The 22,276-nt window shown below is 48.3% G+C and overlaps 1 protein-coding gene and 2 long non-coding RNA genes across 6 annotated transcripts; 2 read left to right on the forward strand and 1 right to left on the reverse strand.

Moving 5' to 3' along the window:
* Positions 1–6,013: 6,013 nt before the first annotated feature.
* On the reverse strand, positions 6,014–11,944 carry LOC128792907 (uncharacterized). 2 transcript variants are annotated; one of them, XM_053951804.1, is made up of 5 exons: positions 11,876–11,944; positions 10,259–10,522; positions 9,447–9,811; positions 9,183–9,245; positions 6,014–8,469 (listed from the first exon to the last, which is right to left on the reverse strand). In XM_053951804.1, exons 1-5 carry the CDS (start codon positions 11,892–11,894, stop codon positions 7,798–7,800), a joined length of 1,383 nt encoding a protein of 460 aa, XP_053807779.1. In that variant the 5' UTR covers positions 11,895–11,944; the 3' UTR covers positions 6,014–7,797. The 2 variants fall into 2 exon arrangements, with proteins under 2 accessions (XP_053807779.1, XP_053807778.1); XM_053951803.1 differs by having other exon boundaries at positions 9,054–9,245.
* A 1,941-nt stretch (positions 11,945–13,885) lies between these two features.
* On the forward strand, positions 13,886–16,028 carry LOC128792910 (uncharacterized). Of its 2 annotated transcripts, XR_008432590.1 has the most exons (3): positions 13,886–15,076; positions 15,188–15,355; positions 15,687–16,028. It is a non-coding gene; the product is annotated as an uncharacterized LOC128792910 (long non-coding RNA). The 2 variants fall into 2 exon arrangements; XR_008432589.1 differs by having other exon boundaries at positions 15,188–16,028.
* Positions 16,029–19,022: 2,994 nt separating this feature from the next.
* Positions 19,023–21,632, forward strand: LOC128792909 (uncharacterized). 2 transcript variants are annotated; one of them, XR_008432588.1, is made up of 3 exons: positions 19,023–19,153; positions 19,978–20,480; positions 20,713–21,632. It is a non-coding gene; the product is annotated as an uncharacterized LOC128792909 (long non-coding RNA). The 2 variants fall into 2 exon arrangements; XR_008432587.1 differs by lacking the exon at positions 19,023–19,153 and having other exon boundaries at positions 19,533–20,480.
* Positions 21,633–22,276: the final 644 nt, after the last annotated feature.

A 22,276-nucleotide genomic window follows, 5' to 3' on the forward strand; every position in this document is an offset into this window, starting at 1 on the left:
CTGCACAACTTTTTCATGCGTATTCAACCCCTGGCCCCGCCTGTCCTCGCTTCTCATGCTAAGTAAGTCCACGCCCTTCTGGGCATGCGTGGTTTGCTGTGGTGGTCGTACGGGGGGGTCTCTTGGTGGTCCTGAGGCTGAAGATTGTGGTCTTCCTCATGATTGAACTTTTGAACTTTTCCTCTCTGCGCGTGCGCTTTTGGTCCTTTGGTGCTTATCTGAGTACGTCTGTCAGTCTTGATAGGCTTGGAGACAGAGGAGCTTCTTTATCTGGGTTCTTTGCTTCTTCTGGTATTGTTCTTTATGCAAGAAGCTTCCGAAATTTGCATTTTCCTATGCCCTTTGTACTAGGCAGAGGTTTCTTAAGTAAAAGGTTGAAAATTCAACGCATAACTCTGCAAGCTAAATTAGAAATGCTTAATTCATTTTGTTAACCTAACTCTAAAAATCTCTGCTTCAGTCCCCCCTTTTCTTAAAATATAGTAAATTCTTTTACTACAGGGGTCTTGATTTAAATTCTGATCTACTATCATGACCGTCCTTTTTCAGTAAGATTCTATGAGTTCTAGAGAGTGATGTCAGACTGGCCATGTGTTTTAACATCCTCGAATTCTACATGAGTGTTAAAGTAGACATCATTAAACTTACAGTAACTAAAATTAATAGAATTATAATTGGGTGACATAAAGTCTTCTAAACAGTGTATTTCACTAGTTATGACTTGTGTTTATTAGCTAGTGATTGGTGCTGGATACACCAAGTTAAGAGACTTAACATACAGGAGGTTAGTGACATGTCTTGGGTAGACATTCTCTTTCGCACCCCATATGGTTTTTCATAAAGCAATTCAAAGTGGTTTAGCTTTTCTTTAGTCTTGGGTTTGGTTCGGATCTGCAGTAGTGCTAATGGGAGGGATTGAGTCCATGACAAATTAGCTTCTTGTCCCAATTGTACAATTTGTTGTTTGATCAAATGATTCATTTTTTTTTACCTGACCACTTGATTGTGGGTTATATGGGGTGTGAAGTTCTCAGTCTATGTTCAAGTATTGGCTAACTTGTTGCACGAATTTTACAATAAAATGTGGTCCTCTATTTGAGGAGATTGTGGCCAGGACTCTAAAGCGTGGTATGTTTTCTTGTACCAATACCTTAGTTACTTCTTGAGCTTTAGAAGTCCTGGTGGGGAATGCTTCTGGCCATCCTGAAAAGGTATCTGTTAGCACCAGTAAAAACTTATACCCCCCTTTTCTTGGCAATTCTGTACAATCAATCTGCCATTGCTGCTCCGGCCCATGACCCTTCCTCATCTGGCTAAGCTTTGGTTTGGGAGTATTTTTGGGGTTGGTCTGGAGGCAGAGGTCACATTGTCGAGTTGTAAATGTCTAGTTATGATAGAGCATCAATACCCCAATGGTTTTCTGGCGTTCTTCCTTTATTAGGGACCATAATAAATAGGAGGGTAGAACTAATTTTCCTTCTATGGTGGCCCATCCCTCTTGGTTATAGTCTCCTTTTTGCTCATAGATTAATTTTTTTTCTAGTTTGTTGTATCTTGGCTTACCTTTAGGGGAAATTTGCCCGTCTGGAATCAGGGCTGCCTCAGTTATGACCTCAATTCTTGCTGCTTCTTTTGCTTCCCTATCTGCCAGCTCGTTTCCTTCTTCCAATTCTGAGTTTATCTTCTGATGTGCCTTAATGTGCATGATCGCTACTTTCTCTGGCAACTGGACTGCTTCTAGAAGTCGCAGTACTTCTGATGCATCTTTAATATTTTTCCCTTGAGAGTTCAGCAGTCCTCTCTCTTTCTAAATGGCTCTGTGAGCATGCACTACTCCAAATGCATACTTCGAGTCCGTGTAGATGTTTATTTCTTTCCCTCTTGCCAATTCTAGGGCCCGAGTTAGAGCAATTATCTCGGCCTTCTGTGCAGAGGTATTTGTTGGCAGGGGCCCAGATGATATTACTTCCTTGCACGTTGTAACTGCCTACCCGGCGTGCCGTTTTCCACTGATGATATAACTGCTTCCATCAGTAAACGAGACTTCTGCATTCTCCAGAGGGGTGTCCTTCGAGTCAGGGCAGCTGGAGTAGGTGGCTTCAATGGTCTCCAGGCAGTCATGTTCCACTGGTTCCCCTTGGTTTCTACTGAGGAAGGAGGCTGGATTGACAATGTTAGTCACTACTATCTCTACATCATCTTGCTCCACTATGATAGCTTGGTATCTCAGGAGCCGTTGTGGGGAAAGCCAATGCCCACCTTTTACCTCTAGCACTGCAGACACTGTGTGAGACACTAGCACAGTTCTTTTCTGGCCTAGGGTGAATCTGTGTGCCTCTTGGATGTTCAGTACGACTGCTGCAACAGCTCTGAGGCACCCAGGCCACCCTTTAGCTGCTGTATCCAATTGCTTCGAGAAGTAAGCCACTGCTCTCCGATATGGGCCGAGGTCCTGTGCTAGTATTCCTAAGGCGATTCCTTGCTTCTCATGGGAGAATAAAAGGAAAGGCTTACTCACGTCCGGCAATCTCAGGGCTGGAGCTGACATGAGGGCTTTTTTCAGCTGCTTGAAAGCTTGCGTAGCTTCCTTTGTCTCTTGGATGTTCCTGCTTTCAGTTGCAATCAGTTCATAGAAGGGCTTAACAAACAGTCCATAGTTATAGATCCATAACCTGCACCACCCTGTCATCCTCAGGAAAGTTCATAGTTCCTTTACAGCCTGAGGTTTTGGGGTCTGGCATATTGCCTCCTTCCGGTTTCGGCCCAAGGTACGTTGTCTAGCACTGACTTCGTAGCCCAGATAAGTTACTTTCTGTTTTACTACTTGGGCTTTTTTCTTTGATACTCGGTACCCTTGGAGCCCCAAAAAGTTCAAGAGGCTTATCGTCCAGGCCATGCATGCTTCCCTTGTCCGTGTGGCTATCAGGATGTCATCTACGTACTGTAGCAACTTCCCTTCCTCTGGAGGGGCTTCTCAGGTCTCTAATTCTTTTGCAAGTTGTTCTCCAAACAAAGTGGGTGAGTTTTTGAATCCTTGTGGGAGTCTGGTCCATGTCAGTTGAGTTCTTCGCCCGCTCTTAGGATTTTCCCATTCAAATGCAAAAATTTTCTGGCTTCGTGGATAGGAAGGCAAAAGAAGGCATCTTTTAAATCTAAAACGGTAAACCAAGTTAGCTCGGCTGTTAAGCAAGTTAATAACGTGTAGGGATTGGCCACCACAGGATATAGATCCTCAGTTACCTTGTTTATGGCCCGCAGATCCTGTACTAACCGGTATGACCCATCAGGTTTACGAACTGGTAGGATAGGGGTATTAACACTTACATAACATAAGTTGTAACAAGGTATTATAGACAATATCATGGTCATCAATGGAAGCAATATTTGATTGAACTTTTTCAGTTCTGAGGGTTCGTAACTTGTGTTTGTCAGTCACAGCAGGGAAGCACAGTGAGGCTGCTTAACCGGGCAGGATGCATACATATACTTTCCTTCGTCTACATTCACTTCACTTTATTTTTACTTACTCTTACACATAACAAAACAACCACAACAACAAGGTACCTTTTATTTTTCAACACACCTATTACACTTTTAGGTGTCCCTGGCTAGTCCCAGTGTTCTTGGATACCCCTCAATCTAGCTGTGTGGTTCCCAACTCTAGATCCTGTCAGACTTATCTTCAAACTGGCAAAATTTTTACTCAATCTTGGGTGCTCTCAACAACCCAGCAAACTTAATTCTGGCTGCTCTTGGAATGTTAATCCCTCAACCCAGCAGGTTTGACTTAACCCTGGATGCTCTTGGAACATTAATCCCTCAATCCACCAGGTTTGATCTTGGATGTTCTTGGGCATTCTTATCCCTCAATCCAGCAGAATTTTTAGGGGCCCCTCCTACACATTTTACCTTTTATTTTTCCCCAATAGATTATGCCAAGAAAACCCTCTTTTTACCTTTTAATTAATTTTTTTTTCTAATTAATTACCTTTTCCTCCCCCCCTCCCCCCACTAAGGGGTCCCACTCTTTCTCTGAGACCCAGTCCCAGGGGGGGGTTCTCTCACTCTTTTTATCACTCGCTTAGTCTCTTTACTGGCCGCTTTTCTCGCGAAAAAGACGGAAACGCAGCATGGGAGACTGCCGCTCTCGCTTAGCAGGTCTGGGGTAACCAGCCCGCCTCTCATTCACACACATTCATCCCCCCTTTATTCGCCCTGTAATGCAAAGGATCTCCCAGTTGCCGAGCCGTGGGGGCTTTTAGGCACTCGGCACGAAGCTCGGATAGCTGGTACATCTGAGGGTCCACCAGAAGAACGGGAGGGACACTCGGGTTGCTGAAATCCTGCTCGTTTATTGAAGGGTCGCAGAAGGGGCAAACAGGGAGACAACGAAGCAGAAGGGAGGCAGATTCCGAGAGCCCGAAGGGCGGGGTGAGGATTCTTTTACTGCGTAGGGGTAGGAGGGTTTAGCATTCGAGGGTACAATCTGGAGAAGGCTAAAGGGAGGGGAAATACAACATTAACCAGTGGGGAAAAGGGAAAGGAGTGTTCTTGGTGGAAGAACCAAAGGGAAAACGTGGAACAGAGAAGATTCTAGGCTAAGGGGCAGACTTGAACAATAACTGACAGGACAGGGGGAGGGTACAATTCTCTTACAAAAGGGGGTGGAGAACTCATACAACTGCTGTTTCCCATGGCAACCCTAGACTGCCTTTCCCAACCCCTCCTCCTACATCTCTCCCGTTTTTATTTATTAAATAAGCACTTCCCAACGTTTTAAGCAACATACGTCTAAACAAAAATAAAGCAACCGAGATCATGAACATTATCAGAAAGATCCAAAAGAGTCCCCTGAGGATGATAGCAACCCACCCTGGGACACCCCATCGAGACAGCAGTTTATTCACAGGATCTACAGTCGAGGTCTCAGTCTTGAGGTCGTCAACTTGCTCTCGGATCCGCTGGATATTAGCTTGGATGGATGTGCTCTTTGATGCCAGATTGAAGCAGCACATTCCTTCCAAGTCCTCACAGCCGTGGCCATGGGCGAGCAGTAAGAAGTCAATAGCAGCCCTATTTTGCAGTGTGGCGTGCCGGGTGACTTCTTCGTCCGCTAGCAAGTCGGAAAGGGCAGCGGACGTGGCGTTGGCCTGCTTACTGAGCCAACACTCGAGGTGAGAAAGCTCACCGAGGGCCTTTGCTGTGGCATACCATGGTAAAAATATGGATACCGTGACTCTCTTCGTCTTTCCCCAATTGTAAATTTTTGAATCACAATTTTCGTCGAATTGGTTATAGGATCTCTTTTTGCGAGCCAATTTATTTTCGTTTTTCCAATTTAAAATTTGGGTTTTGTTCGGTGTCAGTGTGGTAAGCTGCCCAAGGCTGCAGGGGCCTCCCTGGATTTGGGAGGGAATCCCTGCCCACACCCTGTCGCCGCAGATGAGAAAAACCCCCCTGGGGAGCACCCTGGGAACTGAGGAGGACCTAGATACCATGGTCGAGGTGTAATTGCACCAATTTGCTGCATGGTATCTCCCATCGTGGGGAGATACATCGTGTCTTTTTACTTCTTGGGTACCAGCGGGGTGGAGTTTAGCCATTTGATCCCAGTCTTTCTGGGAGGGCTGGTACCTAAACCTGACACAATATGTTGCCTGAGAGGAGCCCAATAGGTCCAATTCTTGGGGCTCCTGTGGTGCATATGGCAGAATCCTCGTCCACTCATCCCAGGTGTCCACAGGATTAGGTTTTTTTCCTGCATATGGATAGTCGTTTGGCGACAGGGGGACTCCTACCAGGCACGTGGATAACGGATTGTCCACACTTCCCATGGCCATACAGAAGTTGTCCTGCTTCAAGGACTTCGCCAGCGTGACCCATATGTTTTCTCTCAGCTGTGGGACTATCCAGCTCCTGACCGGTGACAGCCAGATGATGACGATCAGGAGCATCAGATGTTTCAGAGGTGTCCTCAAGGCGGTAGTCATCCTCAGCGTCTTGTGATAAAAGAAAGCATAACTTGAATGATAAATTTTCCTCAGTGGTCCCTCCCCAACCTCCCCCGTTTTTATTTACTAAATAAGCACTAAATAAAATTAGAGAAAAGGGGTAAGGATTGAGGGAAAGGGGAGGTTAGGGGAAAGGAAAGGGTACAGGGGGCGATGGGGTAATTGGGTACATAGAGTTCAGCGGGGGAAAATATCTTCGGGTAATCATGACACGTGTGACGATATTGGGAGGAACGGTCTTTCTTCTCCTCCTCTTCCAGGCAGTGGAAACTCCGTCCAGCGATGAGGTGTTCTCGGTGCTTTGCACCAAGGACACGTTGTCTTGCTGAGCTGGCACCTCTACGAAGGGCTTGACATATTTCCCCGGAATCCATCTTGGTCCTTTATCTGTAGAAACACAGGCATACCCTCTCCCCCAGGTTATTAGAGGGAAAGGGCCCTGGATAGCTTTGGATTCTGGGTCCTTTATCAAGACTGGTGGCCTCTCGGCGAGTTGCGCTCTGGTGTTATTGTGAAAATGGCGGATAATAGGAGGGTCAGGCTCCCTTTCTGAGCAGTTTAAAAAATTCAGGACATACAGGGCCTTACATAACCTTTCGGCTGGGCTCACTGTAATGTCCGGCTTATGTTGTTGTTCAAGGAGCCTTTTTAGATTTCTGTGGGCCCTCTCTATTATCGCCTGTCCTGTAGGATTGTGGGGAATTCCGGTGGTATGGGAAATTCCCCACTGTTGCGCAAACTCACCGAAGCGCTTTGACGCATAGCATGGGCCATTATCAGTTTTTATGTGAGATGGGACTCCCAACGTAGAGAATGCCATGAAAAGATGTTTCATGGCATCCCTGGTTTTTTCGCCTGCATGGACGGAGGCAAACACTGCGCCGGAAAACGTGTCAATAGAGACATGTATGTATTTCATCCGACCAAACGGCTCGAAGTGTGTTACATCTGTCTGCCATATCTCTAGCGCTCCCAACCCTCGGGGATTTGTCCCCGAAATGAGGGAAGGAAGAGCGAAAGACTGGCAGCTCGGGCAGGTAGAAACAATGGTTCTTGCCTGTGCTATCGAGATCTTAAACTGTCGCATTAGAGCCGGGGCATTCTGGTGGTAAAATGCACGGCTGAGCCACGCTTACCGGAGTATGTCTGGTAAGGTGGTTGAAGCGGTTGCAGATATTTGTGTTGACATGGCTAGGAGGTCCGCTTTCCGATTACCCTCAGTGATCTCTCCGGGTAAATCGGTGTGTGCCCTTACGTGCATGATATGATAAGGTTGCTCTCTATGGGAAAGTAGCCAAATGAGATCAGAGAGTAAACGGTATAAATTTGTGTTTGAAACTTCTTTGAGGAGGGCACCTTCGGCCCTTTCTGCTAGCCCAGCGACATAGGCCGAATCAGTGACCACATTCAGAGGCTGTTGAAATTTTTTGAATGCTCTCACGACTGCGGCAAGTTCCGCCATCTGGGGGGAACCCTCAACCACTTGGACGTCAGACTCCCACTTCTGACTGTCCGGGTCCTTCCAAGTGATCACCGATTTGTGGGATCTGCCCGACTCATCGGTGAACACCGTGAGAGCACCTGGAATTGGTGTTTTGCTTTTAAACATTCTCGGGGCCAAATGCAATGTATCCTTAAACAATTTATGCTTAGGATAGTGAACCGAAATTTGTCCGGGGAAGCTGTCCAGAGCAATGAGCAAATTTTCATTAGTTTGCAACAACGAGTCCAATTGATCTAATCTAACAGGTAAGTAAATGCACTCAGGGTCACACCCTGCGAGGGTTCAGAGGCGGTGTCGTGCCTTCATTATTAAAGTGGCTAGCAATTCTGCAGGGGTCGTGATCGTCCTAGAGGGCTGGTGTGGGAGGAAGAGCCACTCTAAGATGACCAGGGGATCAGATGCTCTGTTATCCCACTGGAAGAGAAGCCCATGGAGGTGGGGGCACTTACCCAACACCGCGAAGTTCACGGGAAGGGTCCGGACCACGCGGTGTGCCTGGCGAGACTTCAGAGCAACAGCAACCCGTTGCAGGGCTTCCCGCGCGGCAGGTGTCAGCTCGCGTGGTGAGGCGAGGTCTCCGTCGCCTCGAAGCAGACAGAAGAGAGGTGACAGCTCCTCAGTCGTCAGTCCCAGGAGGGGGCGGATCCAGGTGATCGTTCCGCACAGCTGCTGAAGGTCTCGCAGAGTCTTCGGATCCTTGTTGATGGTCAGTGTCTGTGGCGTCACTGTCCTTCCCGTGATGAGGAATCCGAGGTACCTCCATGGTGCTGAGAATTGGATCTTCTCTTCTGCTATCTGGAGCCCTGCAGCTTTGATAGCCTTAATAGTCTTGTCCAGTGTTGCCTTTAGGTATGTCGAGTCGGAAGCACAAACTAGCACATCATCCATGTCATGCAGGATGATGGCCTCAGGGAAAAGCCGACGCACAGGTGATAAAATCTGCGCTACAAAAGTCTGACAGAGCACAGGGGAATTTTTCATCCCCTGAGGCAGGGATGTCCAATGATATCTTTTAAAAGGTTCAGCCCTATTCAATGATGGTACAGAAAAGGCGAACCTGGGAGCATCCCCGGGGTAGAGCGGAATGTTAAAAAAGCAGTCTTTGATGTCTATCACTGCTAGCTGCCAGTCTCTGGGGAGCATAGAAGGTGACGGAAGGCCTGGTTCAATGGGACCCATATCTTCTATCACATCATTAACCCTTCGCAGGTCTTGGAGCAGGCGCCACCTGTCTGTGCCAGGTTTTCTAATTACAAAGACAGGGCTATTCCAAGGGCTGGTAGAAGGTGTTAAATGCTCAAGTTTCACCTGCTCCTCTACTAATTTATGAAGCACACTCAATTTTTCTGATGGAAGGGGCCACTGATCCACCCAGACCGGTGTGTTGGTTTTCCAGGTCAGGGGTGGGGAAGTGCGCTCTGCAGTGGCCCACGCTAAAAATCCCACAAAGGGCTAGGGATGTCGAGGCGGGCTCCCCATTGGCATAAAACATCCCTTCCTAATAATAGTATGTTTGAAGAGACAACAAAAGGTCTCACCGTTGCCAATTGTCCTTCCGGACCTTCCACGCACACAAGATGCCTACTCCTCAGAGAGTGGACCGCTCCGCCCACACCGGAGATCCTGCCGCAAGGGGGCACAAGCTCCCAGTCGCTGGGCCACCTCACCTGGGGGATGATGGTCACGTCAGCTCCTGTGTCTGCCATGAGCCGCATCTGCACCGACTTTCCCTGGAAAGAAAGTTTGGCATCAATTAATGGTCTTTCTTTACATACATTTTGGGTGAAGAAAACATGTCTCTCTGTGTCCGGGTCATCGTGGGTGTCCAGTACGTAAAGCAAAGCAAAAGGATCGCCTTTCCTTAAAGTAAATGGTGGGTGGTTACAAATGACGGAGACGGTGATCTCCTCTCCTGGTGGAAAACACACTACCTCAGCTAAGATGGTGATTTCATTTGGCGTGTTGAAGGAGTCTTCTAAGATGAGCACGGTGGTGTCCCGACAGTCGTGGAGGGGGCCCAGGAACCCAGCAGGAATTCTCGTCAGGTCCTCATCCTGGAGAGAGATGGTGACGCTGCTGCGGAGGACCTGATGATTGCCCTGATTTAGGGTACCTGTCCGGCGGAAGAGGCGGAGTCCGTCCTCGTGGCTGCGCTGAACTGCTGGACTTGGCCACGCGGCCACTCGTCCTCCCTGATGGTCGGGAGGCTGGGATGCTGAGAAGGGCCACTTGGTGTCATCGCGCGGCCCTTCCTCGCGCTTCGCCGCCAGTTTCCCGCTGGCTGGTACCCTTGTCGCTGTAGATGAAACTGGTGATCTTGATAAAATGGGTTCCTAGGATATGGTCTTGGGGGGGGCAAGATAGGTTGTTGAATCTGTGGCCAGTGGGGACAGTTCACCTGGATGTGACCCAGCTGACCACAGTTAAAACAGCGCGTATTTTGTAAGTTTATCATGGCCTCTCCCACCCCTTTGCTGACAGCCAGGGCCACCGTGTGCTCCATTGACATTGCCTTTGTGCAAGCCTCCACCATCTGAGAGATGGTGGGCTCGGGGTCCTGAGGTAGTGCACGGAGAATCTTTTTTGTTTCCGAATTAGAGTTAGAAATGGCCATCTTTCGTAGAAGCGCTGCACGAGCTTCTGCGTTGTCTCTCAATGGCCTCTTTCAGTCTATCAACAAAAGTAATAAAAGTCTCCTCAGGCCCTTGCATGATAGAAGAAAAGTTTTGCAGGGGGGTCTTACCATCCGGTATCTTCAGGAGTGCCTCCTTTCCCGCTGCTGCTATGTCCTGAAGCAGCTCCTGTGCTAGTAGAATTTGGTCCTCCGGACTGCTGAACTCCCCTTCTCCAGCAAGGGCTTCCATTGCCTCATCCCCCTCTCCCACCACCTCTGCGAGATCATACTTGCGCAGGAGTGGTTTCAACAGTTTTTTCCAATGAATCTCCCAGAGGTCGCATTCGGTGGGAGCAAACAGTGCCTTAGCAATATACCTTAAATCATGGGGGACTAGGAAACGTCCAGCAAATGTTAAGTCCAGCACATTTTTAAAGAAAGGCGAGTTTCTGCCATAATCTTTGGCAGCCTTCCTTAACTCCTTCACCTCAGCGTATGGAATTTGCTCCCACTTTGGCTCCCTCCCCCGCCGGAGGATGACCGGTGCCGCAAAGCTGCCCAAGTCCCGTGCCAATTCCAAATTCCCATCCTTAATTGCCTCCTCTCTGATCTTTGCCCAAGCCCCCCCCCCCCGACTTGTTGGAATGCTGGGGGCTGCCACTCTCCTCATCCTCTTCCGAGGATGAAGCTGGCTGGGTTAGGGCACGGTGCCTCCCCCTGGCCGGTGGGTCCTGGAGACTGTGCGTCCGACAGGCCAGGATGGCCTGCTTCCGGCCAGGCTTCTTCCTGGTTCCGGTACTGGCAGTGGCAGGAGAGGAGGAGGCATGTCCCGACCCACCCACTGGGGCGTGACTTTGTGGGGGTTGGGCTGGGCCCACTTGGGGGCTGGTCCCAGCCACAGGGGGCCCACCCAGGGGTGTGGTCAGAGGGAAGGAGGGGACGGGTCCGGACACTGGGGTGGCACTCGACGGAGGGGGGGGAGGAGGCGGGGGCGAGATGTCAGGAATTTTCTGGAGTGAAGGAGAAGGAGGGGCGCCATCTTGGGGCTGGTCTTTTTTCGCCATGAGGCAGGCGCCATTTTGTCCTATTTGTTCAGTTAAGTCCTCTAAAGAGCAACGGGGTTTCAAACTAGGATTAGGGTCTCTGGTATAGAGGGAACAGGAATGACATGTGTTGGGGTGGCCAGTCCCAACACACGAATGGGACAGGGAGGATCGGGAAGCAGCAGAGAGACGGCAGCAGCTCTGTGCCGATGTATGGCAGGATCTGTCTCCCGATCCGCCCTTAGGGGAAGAGGGAATAGGATTGGGGGGGGAGGAACACGAGGTAGGTGAACTGGGGACCCAACTCTCTCTCTTCTTTTTTAACAAATTAAGAATGGAATGAAAAAGCGGAAAAAAACGACCGACTGAAATCCTCCCCTGAACTTGTAAATCGTAAATCTTTCTCCCAACTCTTCCCCAGAAATCAGGCACCAAAACATCTTCCCGTGTAATAGCAGGAAAATGTTCAAAAATAAATTTAACAAAAGGCTTTAAATCTCTCTTATTAAAAGAAATGTTCCCTAAAACAAGGTGGGACTTAATTTGGATCTAAAACTCCCGTTGAGCTGGAGACAGGCGGTTACCCATTATATCAGGTCTCACAGCTAAATCACCCTCTTCGAAAAGGAAAAAAAACCAAAAAAAAAAACAAAAAAGGGAGGTGACGCCTAGTCAGGCGTAAGAAAAAGCAAGATAAGCATACCTCTGAAGGACACAGGCATAAAACGGGGACATCGAAGAGGGGTCTGGTGGAACTTCTGCTGGTCCGAGGGCGTTGCTGCTGCCGCGCAGCTCGAAGGTCCGTCGGTTATCAGCAGAACCCAGGAGACAGAAGCCTTCCGAACTGAAAGGCCGACTGTCCCAGGAAACTGGTCCCGAACGCCACTTGCAATCCTGGAGAAGGCTGGTCACAGAGCAGGCAATCTCCAGGAGACGGTCGAGGACTGGACCCGCTGGTGTCCGTCCCTGTTCGGGCAGCCACTTGCCGAGCCGTGGGAGCTTTTAGGCACTCGGCACGAAGCTCGGATAGCTGGTACATCTGAGGGTCCACCAGAAGAACGGGAGGGACACTCGGGTTGCTGAAATCCTGCTCGTTTATTGAAGGGTCGCAGAAGGGGCAAACAGGGAGACAACGAAGCAGAAGGGAGGCAGATTCCGAGAGCCCCGAAGGGCGGGGTGAGGATTCTTTTACTGCGTAGGGGTAGGAGGGTTTAGCATTCGAGGGTACAATCGGGATGTGATAAACTGTGGTAACTTGTTTGTTCATCAAAGGAATTGGAATATTAAAGGAGGAAAAATAAAATTAAAGTATGAGGGACTAGCTTGCTTGTTAGGAGATAGGGGAAGCATCTGTGAAGTTGGGAAACAGCAACTTGTGGGTTTTACTAAAAAACGGACAATAAAGAAGCAACTGCTACAAACCGCAAGGCTATAGGCATATTGCAAGGCTATAGACATATTGCAAAATGCAAGACCGCAAGTATGATTAATCACCATTTAGGGAGCTTTTCTTAGCTTCTCTTGCAGACACAGGCTAAGGATGTTGGGGGATGGCCGGAGCTGATTATGAAATCAGCGACCACCAGGCAACGGCCACCGGACTAGACAACGTAGGAGTGCTCCGGGTACGCCCATCACTGTCCGGAACCGATTGTGAAACCAACGATCACCTGCCTCGACATAACGCAGACACGATGCAGAGGGATGCTCAAGCTACGCCCACCGCTATCACAAGAGACGCGAATGAAGAAACCTCCAAGAAACTATAAAAGAGACTGAATAAGGGGGGTGGGGTGTGGGGCACTGCAGTGTGGGACACTGCAGGAGGGGCGGTTAGGAGACCCCTACCCACCCAGCGCTGTTTTGCTTGCTACTGCTTGCTGTAATTAATAAAATTCTAATTGACCTTAAAAAGGCTGAATCAAATTATTCGCCTCAATTTATCACAGGGAGAAGGCTAAAGGGAGGGGAAATACAACATTAACCAGTGGGGAAAAGGGAAAGGAGTGTTCTTGGTGGAAGAACCAAAGGGAAAACGTGGAACAGAGAAGATTCTAGGCTAAGGGGCAGACTTGAACAATAACTGACAAGACAGGGGGAGGGTACAATTCTCTTACAAAAGGGGGTGGAGAACTCATACAACTGCTGTTTCCCATGGCAACTCTAGACTGCCTTCCCCAACCCCTCCTCCTACACCAGTGACAGCTTTTCACACTGAAAGGCAGTGCTATTGTATAACAAACGCTTAACTCTTAGCCCAGCCGGGCTCGCTGGCTACTTTTGCAAGCTTTTTACCAACTAGCGATGCTTGTAAGCGGTGCTTGTAACTCCTAGCTTGTACCACGCTGCCACTAGCTGCGCTATCAGCTAGCGGCGTTCAAAGCAGCTCCTCAAAACGCGGCTTGTGCCCGCGCGCCCGCTGCGCTATCAGCTGGGCTGCGCCTAAAGCACCTTTGCAAGCCCCGACTTAAGCCCCGCGCCGCGCTCCCCTCGCTCGCCAGGGACAGCCCGTGCCACGCATGCGCCCCACCCGCTCGATCAGGTAGAGTGGCTGCTAGCCGCCCCGAGCATGCGCACTACCCGCACTAGCAGGTAGTGTGGCTGAGCTGCCCCGCGCATGCGCACTACCCGCACTAGCAGGTAGTGTGGGCTGAGAGCTGCCCTGCGCATGCGCTCTCTAGCACTGCCGCGCCGCGTCTCTCTATCCTAGCAACGCCGCACCGCGCATCACCGTTCCACTCACACATACACACACACGCACAAGCACGCACGTCCGGACGTAACAGACACACTACACTGCAATCGGGACACACACCACACACTGAAATCGCGATTTCGCCCTCCCCGAGCCGCGCTATCAGCTGGGGAGGTCCTCCCGCCGCCGGCCTCTCCCCCGATGGCGGTCTGCTTGCAAGCCCCTAGGCAAACCTGCGCGCAAAAACATCTTTTTGCGACTTATCAGTGCCAACCTTAAGAAAATAAATTAATACATACCGCTTTCATCCGCTAGTCGACGGGCCGTGGTATGCTCCCCGCAGTGTACAGCCGAGGCGCAGAGTCCCTCCGGGGAAAAGCCCCGTGGCGCCTGAGGGTGTCTGCTCCCAACCGGACCTGCGGGTGAGCAGAGCAGTCCCTTCGTGGTCGCCAACTGAAACGATACGCGGAATAAATCAATAGACTCCATAACCTGGGGTAGTTATGAAGTGGGTATGTACGTCAGCGCCTGGCACAAGTGAGATAGCCCTCCAAAACTTGTGCCCCGAGCCTCAGTCTGACCCACACTTTTATTCTTAAAGACGTTCCATATGCAATACACTGCACGACTTTTTCATGCGTATTCAACCCCTGGCCCCGCCTGTCCTCGCTTCTCATGCTAAGTAAGTCCACGCCCTTCTGGGCATGCGTGGTTTGCTGTGGTGGTCGTACGGGGGTCTCTTGGTGGTCCTGAGGCTGAAGATTATGGTCTTCCTCATGATTGAACTTTTGAACTTTTCCTCTCTGCGCGTGCGCTTTTGGTCCTTTGGTGCTTATCTGAGTACGTCTGTCAGTCTTGATAGGCTTGGAGACAGAGGAGCTTCTTTACCTGGGTTCTTTGCTTCTTCTGGTATTGTTCTTTATGCAAGAAGCTTCCGAAATTTGCATTTTCCTTTGCCCTGTGTATTAGGCAGAGGTTTCTTAAGTAAAAGGTTGAAAATTCAACAGATAACTCTACAAGCTAAATTATAAATGCTTAATTCATTTTGTTAACCTAACTCTAAAAATCTCTGTTTCACCTCGAGAGCTGTCACAGAGCAGAAGAGCAGCTGAGATGCTGAAAAGCAGCAAAGCTGAACAGCCTGCCTCAGCTTCAGCAGTGTGCAATTGACTGAAGGCAAAACACGAAGCAGCAGAGCAGCGGGCTTCTGTGCGCACTGAAGGCAATTGCAAGAATCCAGCAGCTGCTCCTTGCCAAGCACAGGCAGCTGCCTAGGTTCTTGCTTCTTGACCAACTCCCAGTTGCCCTTCTTTTCAGCAGCTGCCACCGTGTTCTCTGCATCTCGGAGCCTCTGGGGAGCAACAAGAATTTCCAAGGTGGTGTAAGAGCCCGTCTGAAGCCCCTCATTTTCCGTTCTGCCTTCCAATTGCCACGAGAAAGAATCCCTTCCTCCACTGCAGTTCCGGCTTAGAACAGGACACAGTGCAGGTGCAACCACTGAACCGTCATGCTAGCTGTTCCGAACAAGGCCTGGCAAGAACTTGGCAAGGACTTGGCAAGGACTTGGCAAAGACCTGACGTGGACCCAGCACGGGACAGCCTGATGCGCGGCCTGCTTCTAATCTCCGTTCTTAAGCCAAATGAACTTTTGGGGTGACTCCCGGGGTCCTTCATTGAAGACCCCTCATCTGCCTCATTACCAGTGTGACAAACAAAGAATGAGAACCCTCCTCCCAAGGACTGAGACTGAGACCCCTGCTATAGGGAGGAGGGGAAATTGGTGGTCTGACCACTAATGACATGACCTGTTTCCCTTCAGTGATTCAAATGGACTTATTCTTCATTGGATTCGTCTTGCTTTGGTGGTTTCTGTGGACTCTCCTCTTCCCGCGTGGCGATTACAATGGACTTTCGTTGTTACCCTCGCTCCTCCCTCTTTCCTCTGTGGACTATAACTGGAGCCCTGAGTCGACCAGAACTTCGGAGACTCCCCCGACACGACAGACAGAACCCCATCGTCCGGACCACTGAGGATCTCGCCTGTGTTGGTAGCTATTCCCATACCCCTCTTCTCTCTCTCTCTCTCCTTTTATCTCCTTTCCGATCCCCACTATCGCATTTACTGTTTTGGCCCTAATAAAGGTGCATTTGTTGTGATTAACTGATAGTCCCTTGTTTGCCTTTTTGCACTTTTGGGATCGGTGAAAAGAACCATCACGACACCCCGCAAGAAGCGGATCGTGACATTAAAATTGACGTCACGGACAGGATTTCTGTCTAGACAGAAAGGTTGCAGCTGAAAAGGCACCCACACTGTCTTTGGAAATTCACAAAGGATCCACTAGTGCAAAAGGCGGGACACTTGTTTTGTTGTTGTTGTGTATCTGGTCTGGGAAGGAAGGGACAACTTGAAGCAACTAAGCAGAGCCTCCCAGGCAGATTATTGTCCTTTCACCCAGCCAGGGAAGCAAAGGGCGACACAGCGAGGGCTGTGTAGTTTTGTGGAACTTAGGTTTGTAGCTCCCTGTCGTGGTTTTGGTCCCTTCACAAAATGAGTGACAATCTTAGCCTTGAAATTAAAGCTGAATTTTATGCACTACTAGCCAAACACAATGCCAGACCTTCTACGGAAGGAGAAAAATGGGCACAGAGTAATTGGTTGAACTTAGAAAATGTTATTGATAGAGTGCGTTCATTACAACATGAAACAAAATTCAAACTGGGCAAAAATAAAACTATCTTATGCTCAGTTTTGGGAGCTTGTCTTACGGCAGCTATAGAAAATGGCTTCGAGCGATGAAGTGAGGAACATGCTATAATAGACTCCCTTCAAAATCTAGTTGAAATTTTGCAAAAACAGTTCTATGAAGCAAAAGATGTGATCTATGCATTGCGAGCTGCCTTAACAGAGGAACATGTTAACAAATCACATCATGCTGATTCCTCTACAGAGCCTGAGGAGAAGGAAACTCCTCACGTGAAACAAATCTATCCTCATCAAGAACTTGAAGCAGCAAGTAATTGTGGGGAACATTGCTGCCATCACTTGAGACCCTTGATTAAAACTATCTCAGTGTATAGCTATCTCAGTGATGATGATCTCCAACCTCACATCACAACCAAACACATACCATCACAACTAAACACTGCCACTGAGCTAGCTAAGCTTAAAAGGGAATATGGACACCCTCCACATGAATCAGAAACAGAATATGTTTTCCGGGTGTCCCTCACTGGTGGTGATCAAATTCAATTAAGCGAACAGGAAGCCAGTGGGTACTGGGGACATGGTGTCTTCTTAACAACAGGAGAGAAAGGTGACACATGGTCCCTGACACAGCGTGCAGCTTTTTGGGCCGGGGGAACAAGCCCCTTGGAAAGGGGAGATCCCATAGCTAGAATTAGTACCCCCGACCAACTCTTGGAAAATGTGCACAAAGCTGCTTGCCTGCAAATGACTCTCAAAAAGAAATTAATTCCTGACTTTGAATCCCTGATGCAATTACTTGTGAAGCCCGAGATAACGACCCCTTGAATTTGTGGGCTTCCAGAATCACTCAAACCTACAGCAATTCTCCTTCCAAAAAAGATAGCAGCTGTATCTCCTGTAGAAAGACCAGATAGATTTCCTAGTAAGCAGAAGGACCCATTTGTTCCCCTTTATGACTTGTTGAGGAAAGGGGTGAAATGGGATTGGAGTCTTTCTCAGGAGTCAGCATTGCAATTGCTGATTTTTGAAGCAACAGCTCATCAAGCAGTGACCCCTATCCATCCTACAGATCCTTTCCAGGTGGAATGGGGATTTGCCTCCTCAGGGCTGTCAGTACACATATGGCAGCGGGGTCCTGAGGGTCTGACAAGACCTGTTGGTTTTTACTCCCGTGGTTCCAAAGATGCTGAGAAAAGATACACTACCTGGGAGAAAGGATTGTTGATGGTTATCTTAGCTTTCCTAGAAGTAGAAAAAATTGCACGAAAACAACCAATTGTATTGAGAGGCCCCTTCAAGGTTATTAAGACAGCCACTAGTGGGACTCCCCCTCCTGACGGGGTGACCCAGAGGGCCTTAGTGAGAAAGTGGTATGCTCAGGTTGAACATTACTGTAAGTTCTTCTCAATGACAGAAGGATCTGTAAAAGCTTTACCAATCCAAGAAACTGAGAGCTTGGACAAACCTGCCTCTGTAATCAAAGTAACCCCTCCTTTCTGCCCCAAACAATCAGCAAACTCTTGGTTTACTGATGCTTCTGCTAAAGGGAAAGGAAAAGTATGGAAATATAGGGCAGAAGCCCTCCACTTTTCCTCTGGTGAGCAAATGATTACAGAGGGAGAAGGTAGTGCACACACTGGGGAGCTGATAGCTGTCTGGCGTGTTTTTCAACGAGAAGTACAGAATTCCTCTTTGGTCTGCATCTACACTGACTCCTATGCTCTCTACCAAATGATCCTAATAATGCAGCTCATGACCCTGGCCAACCTGTTCTGGTGGACCTCTCTTACTATAGGACTAGTAGCACTTGTGCTAAAACCCCCTCTGAATAAATATGCATGGGAAGCCTCTGGTGCTCTAGGGAAAGAGCATTGGACAAATACATGCTGGATAATTCCATCATTCTAACTTTTCTGCCTCTCGGCGGCAGAATTCTGTTGTGTTTACTTTTTCAGAAGAACTCCGAGGGACATGAAGACCACCTAATCCATGATCAAACTGGTAATACTTTTCTGCATCCTACCACAACCCCATGGCCAGAAACCAGCTGAGTGACCGTGGTCTGAACTAATTGTGGTAGCATGCAGAAAAAGTGAAAGGCTCTCTTTAAGCACAAAAAGGTCTGCACGCACCCAAGCGTACAGGATTGTTGGCACAATTTTACACTAACACAGACTGCAGAAGTGGTTTGTTTATAGGGAAAAAACACCAAAGGGCTTTCTTTTAAGTTTATAATAAATGCTGTAGCTCAATCTACTACGGTTTATACCACCACCACTACCACCACTCGAGCCCAGCCACCAGTTATGCTTACCCCGAAAATTTTTGAAGTTGGACCATATATAATCAGGAAAACTGGCCAACAACAGATATTATTTGATCCGGCATGGTCTCTTAAACAAGTCAAATTGCTGATGCAAAACAATGTCTCAGAAATACAACCAGCTTGTTCACCCTTTTTGCAAGCCTCTTTTCAGGCTTGGACAGCCTGGCTGCGACAGTGGAACCCTCCTAAAAAACGGGTGCCAAGAGACATAACTGGTGTTGTGGGAACAGAATTGGGAATCAATTCAGAGGTATTAATGAATAACTTGGCTTCTACGACTAGAGATTTGACCAAAATACAACAACCACTGCAGTCGTCCTTATCGGCCTTGGGAACACATCAGTGCTTGCTATCAAACATTCTACCAAATTGGGAAAAGATAAATGTGAATGATAAAAAATTGATCATTGATGCACTTAATGCCACACAAAGCAATGTTTCCTTAGCTCTTAGCTGTATCCAGGCTCAATTATGGATGCAGTCAGTTGCTGCCTCAATTATAAGAGAAGGTGAAGAAGGCACTTTTCCTACTGAGATTAGGAAAATAGTCTGGGACAGTGCCACTGACTTTGAAAGAGATTTCCAATCCTGGTGGAATTTAGTGAATTTTACCTATGACCCTAACACAAACACAGCCACAGCATTTTGTGCTGACCATAAGTAATGCCTCAGTGCATTTGATATTCCCTAGCATCGCATTAGGATTAAATCATGATGGACCCACTTTCTATCCTTCTGAACATAGAGAATGGGCCCGTCAAATTGATGACAAATGGCAAACTGTCTATTTAGAGTCCTGTACTATCCGAGAACAACTAGGGTTTTTCTGTGAAGGTAACGCATTTATAGCTCAAGATATCTGTTTAGACACAGAACAAAATAGCTGTCATTTTGATATTCATCCTAACGAGACTTCTGAAACAGTCCTTGTAAATACAGGCAATGGGCGTGCCTGCTTCAGAACCGCTTGTGATAGTGTGTTTATAGAAAGTACAGTAGTAGCTACTAAAAATCAGTCAAATTATTGTGCTTGCAACTTTACTAAAATTGCAGGATGTGATTTTTCTTTTGTAGCTCCAGTTACCTTACATGAACTTTTAGAATCCAATCTCATGTTGATTCACAAGCTACTGCCTACTCCCATTAGGATGAACCTTACTTTGGTAAAGCAACTATTACTTCATCAAGATCTAGAGATAGAGATCCTAGGAAAATAGAGATCCTAGGAAAAATCAAGGAGAATGGACAGAAAACTCTGGTAACTGTTCATCATGATGTGCAAGAAATACATCGTGTTGTAGAAAGGGTGGAAAGTGATGCCGAGCACAAGTGGTGGGATACCCTTTTCGGGTGGTCACCCACCGCCACCGGTATCCTGAACAAATTGTGCCATCCCGTTGTTGTTCTTCTGATTTTAGTTATGATTGGTTTTGTTTTATCAGTAATCTTGCTTATTGTAAATTGGAGAATGATGAAACGATGAACAAAATTAACATCTATAATTAATGCACAGCACTTGGCCGACATCCTTTACACTATAGATGTTCCCAGGACTGTAGACACAAGAAGATTATAGGGTTGGTAGATATGTTTTACATAATTTTCTTTTATGGTTTGCTTTAATCACTGTTTTAATTATTTTTGTTTCTTGATTATAAAATTATACTGAGTAATATCGATGATACTAGGTTTATTACTTTACTGCTTAATATTGATTATACTGGTTTATTATTTGATCAATTTATTGTTTAATTGATTAATATTGATTATTATTTAAACAAACTATTGCTGATTTAATTCTTGTCTTAGTTTTCCTGTTTTCTCTTTCCTTTCCTTTTTCTCTTCCCTTTTCCCTGGAATGTGCTGCCAACACTTGACGAGTCCTGAAGACTCCACGACGACACCATGGAACCCTGCTGATGAAGGTCTTTCGAGGGCAATCGTCAGTCACGGGGTGGTGTAAGAGCCCGTCTGAAGCCCCTCATTTTCCATTCTGCCTTCCGATTGCCACGAGAAAGAATCCCTTCCTCCACTGCAGTTCCGGCTTAGAACAGGACACAGTGCAGGTGCAACCACTGAACCGTCATGCTAGCTGTTCCGAACAAGGCCTGGCAAGAACTTGGCAAGGACTTGGCAAGGACCTGACGTGGACCCAGCACGGGACAGCCTGATGCGCGGCCTGCTTCTAATCTCCGTTCTTAAGCCAAATGAACTTTTGGGGTGACTCCCGGGGTCCTTCATTGAAGACCCCTCATCTGCCTCGTTACCACTGTGACAAACAAAGAATGAGAACCCTCCTCCCAAGGACTGAGACTGAGACCCCTGCTATAGGGAGGAGGGGAAATTGGTGGTCTGACCACTAATGACATGACCTGTTTCCCTTCAGTGATTCAAATGGACTCATTCTTCATTGGATTCGTCTTGCTTTGGTGGTTTCTGTGGACTCAGCTGTTCCCGCGTGGCGATTACAATGGACTTTCGTTGTTCCACTTGCTCCCCCCTCTTTCCTCTGTGGACTATAACTGGAGCCCCGAGTCGACCAGAACTTCGGAGACTCCCCCGACACGACAGACGGAACCCCATCGTCCGGACCACTGAGGATCTCGCCTGTGTTGGTAGCTATTCCCATACCCCTCTTCTCTCTCTCTCTCTCCTTTTATCTCCTTTCCGATCCCCACTATCGCATTTACTGGTTTGGCCCCTAATAAAGGTGCATTTGTTGTGATTAACTGATAGTCCCTTGTTGCTTGCCTTTTTGCACTTTTGGGATCGGTGAAAAGAACCATCACGACACCCCGCAAAAAGCGGATCGTGACAGGTGGGATGCATGAAAAATAAAATCAAAACTCAGGAAGTTTGTCCTGGAACACCTTCCATTGGCATGCCAAGAGTGAATTCAAGAGGCAGGAGAGCAGCAGCCACCGTCCCGCAGCTGTCTGCGAGCTTCGCACACAAGCCGGCTTCTTCGCGGCTTCGTTCTTCGCCTCTTGCAAGCTACCGCGATCTCCGGCTGCCGGAGGACAAGAAGCGGCTACTTCGCGCACAGATCACTGGAGCGGCAGCGGTGCGCTCCGAAGAGCCGCTTCTGCTGAAAGACGCCGGCAAGCGGCACTTGCTTTCGGCCAGCTCCGGAGCTGCGTATTCTGCCTCTGTAGTCGCCTACGTCTTAGCGAAAAGCTTTTCCGCTTCAGTTCTCAAGGAGAAAGTGTACCAGCACTGCTCACTTAGCCCGACCTTGCCAGGAAATAAGATTTGCTGCACATTCCAAGGACACTGCACTTTCCTGGGCAAGCTGCAACCTGCTGGCAGATGGCCGTGCTCTCTGCCCACTCCTGCCCAGTTCTTGGTACTAGCGGGCACGTTGCAGCCTGGC

This window comes from Vidua chalybeata, chromosome 10 (genome assembly GCF_026979565.1).
Source record: "Vidua chalybeata isolate OUT-0048 chromosome 10, bVidCha1 merged haplotype, whole genome shotgun sequence".
Classification (NCBI taxonomy): Eukaryota; Metazoa; Chordata; class Aves; order Passeriformes; family Viduidae; genus Vidua; species Vidua chalybeata.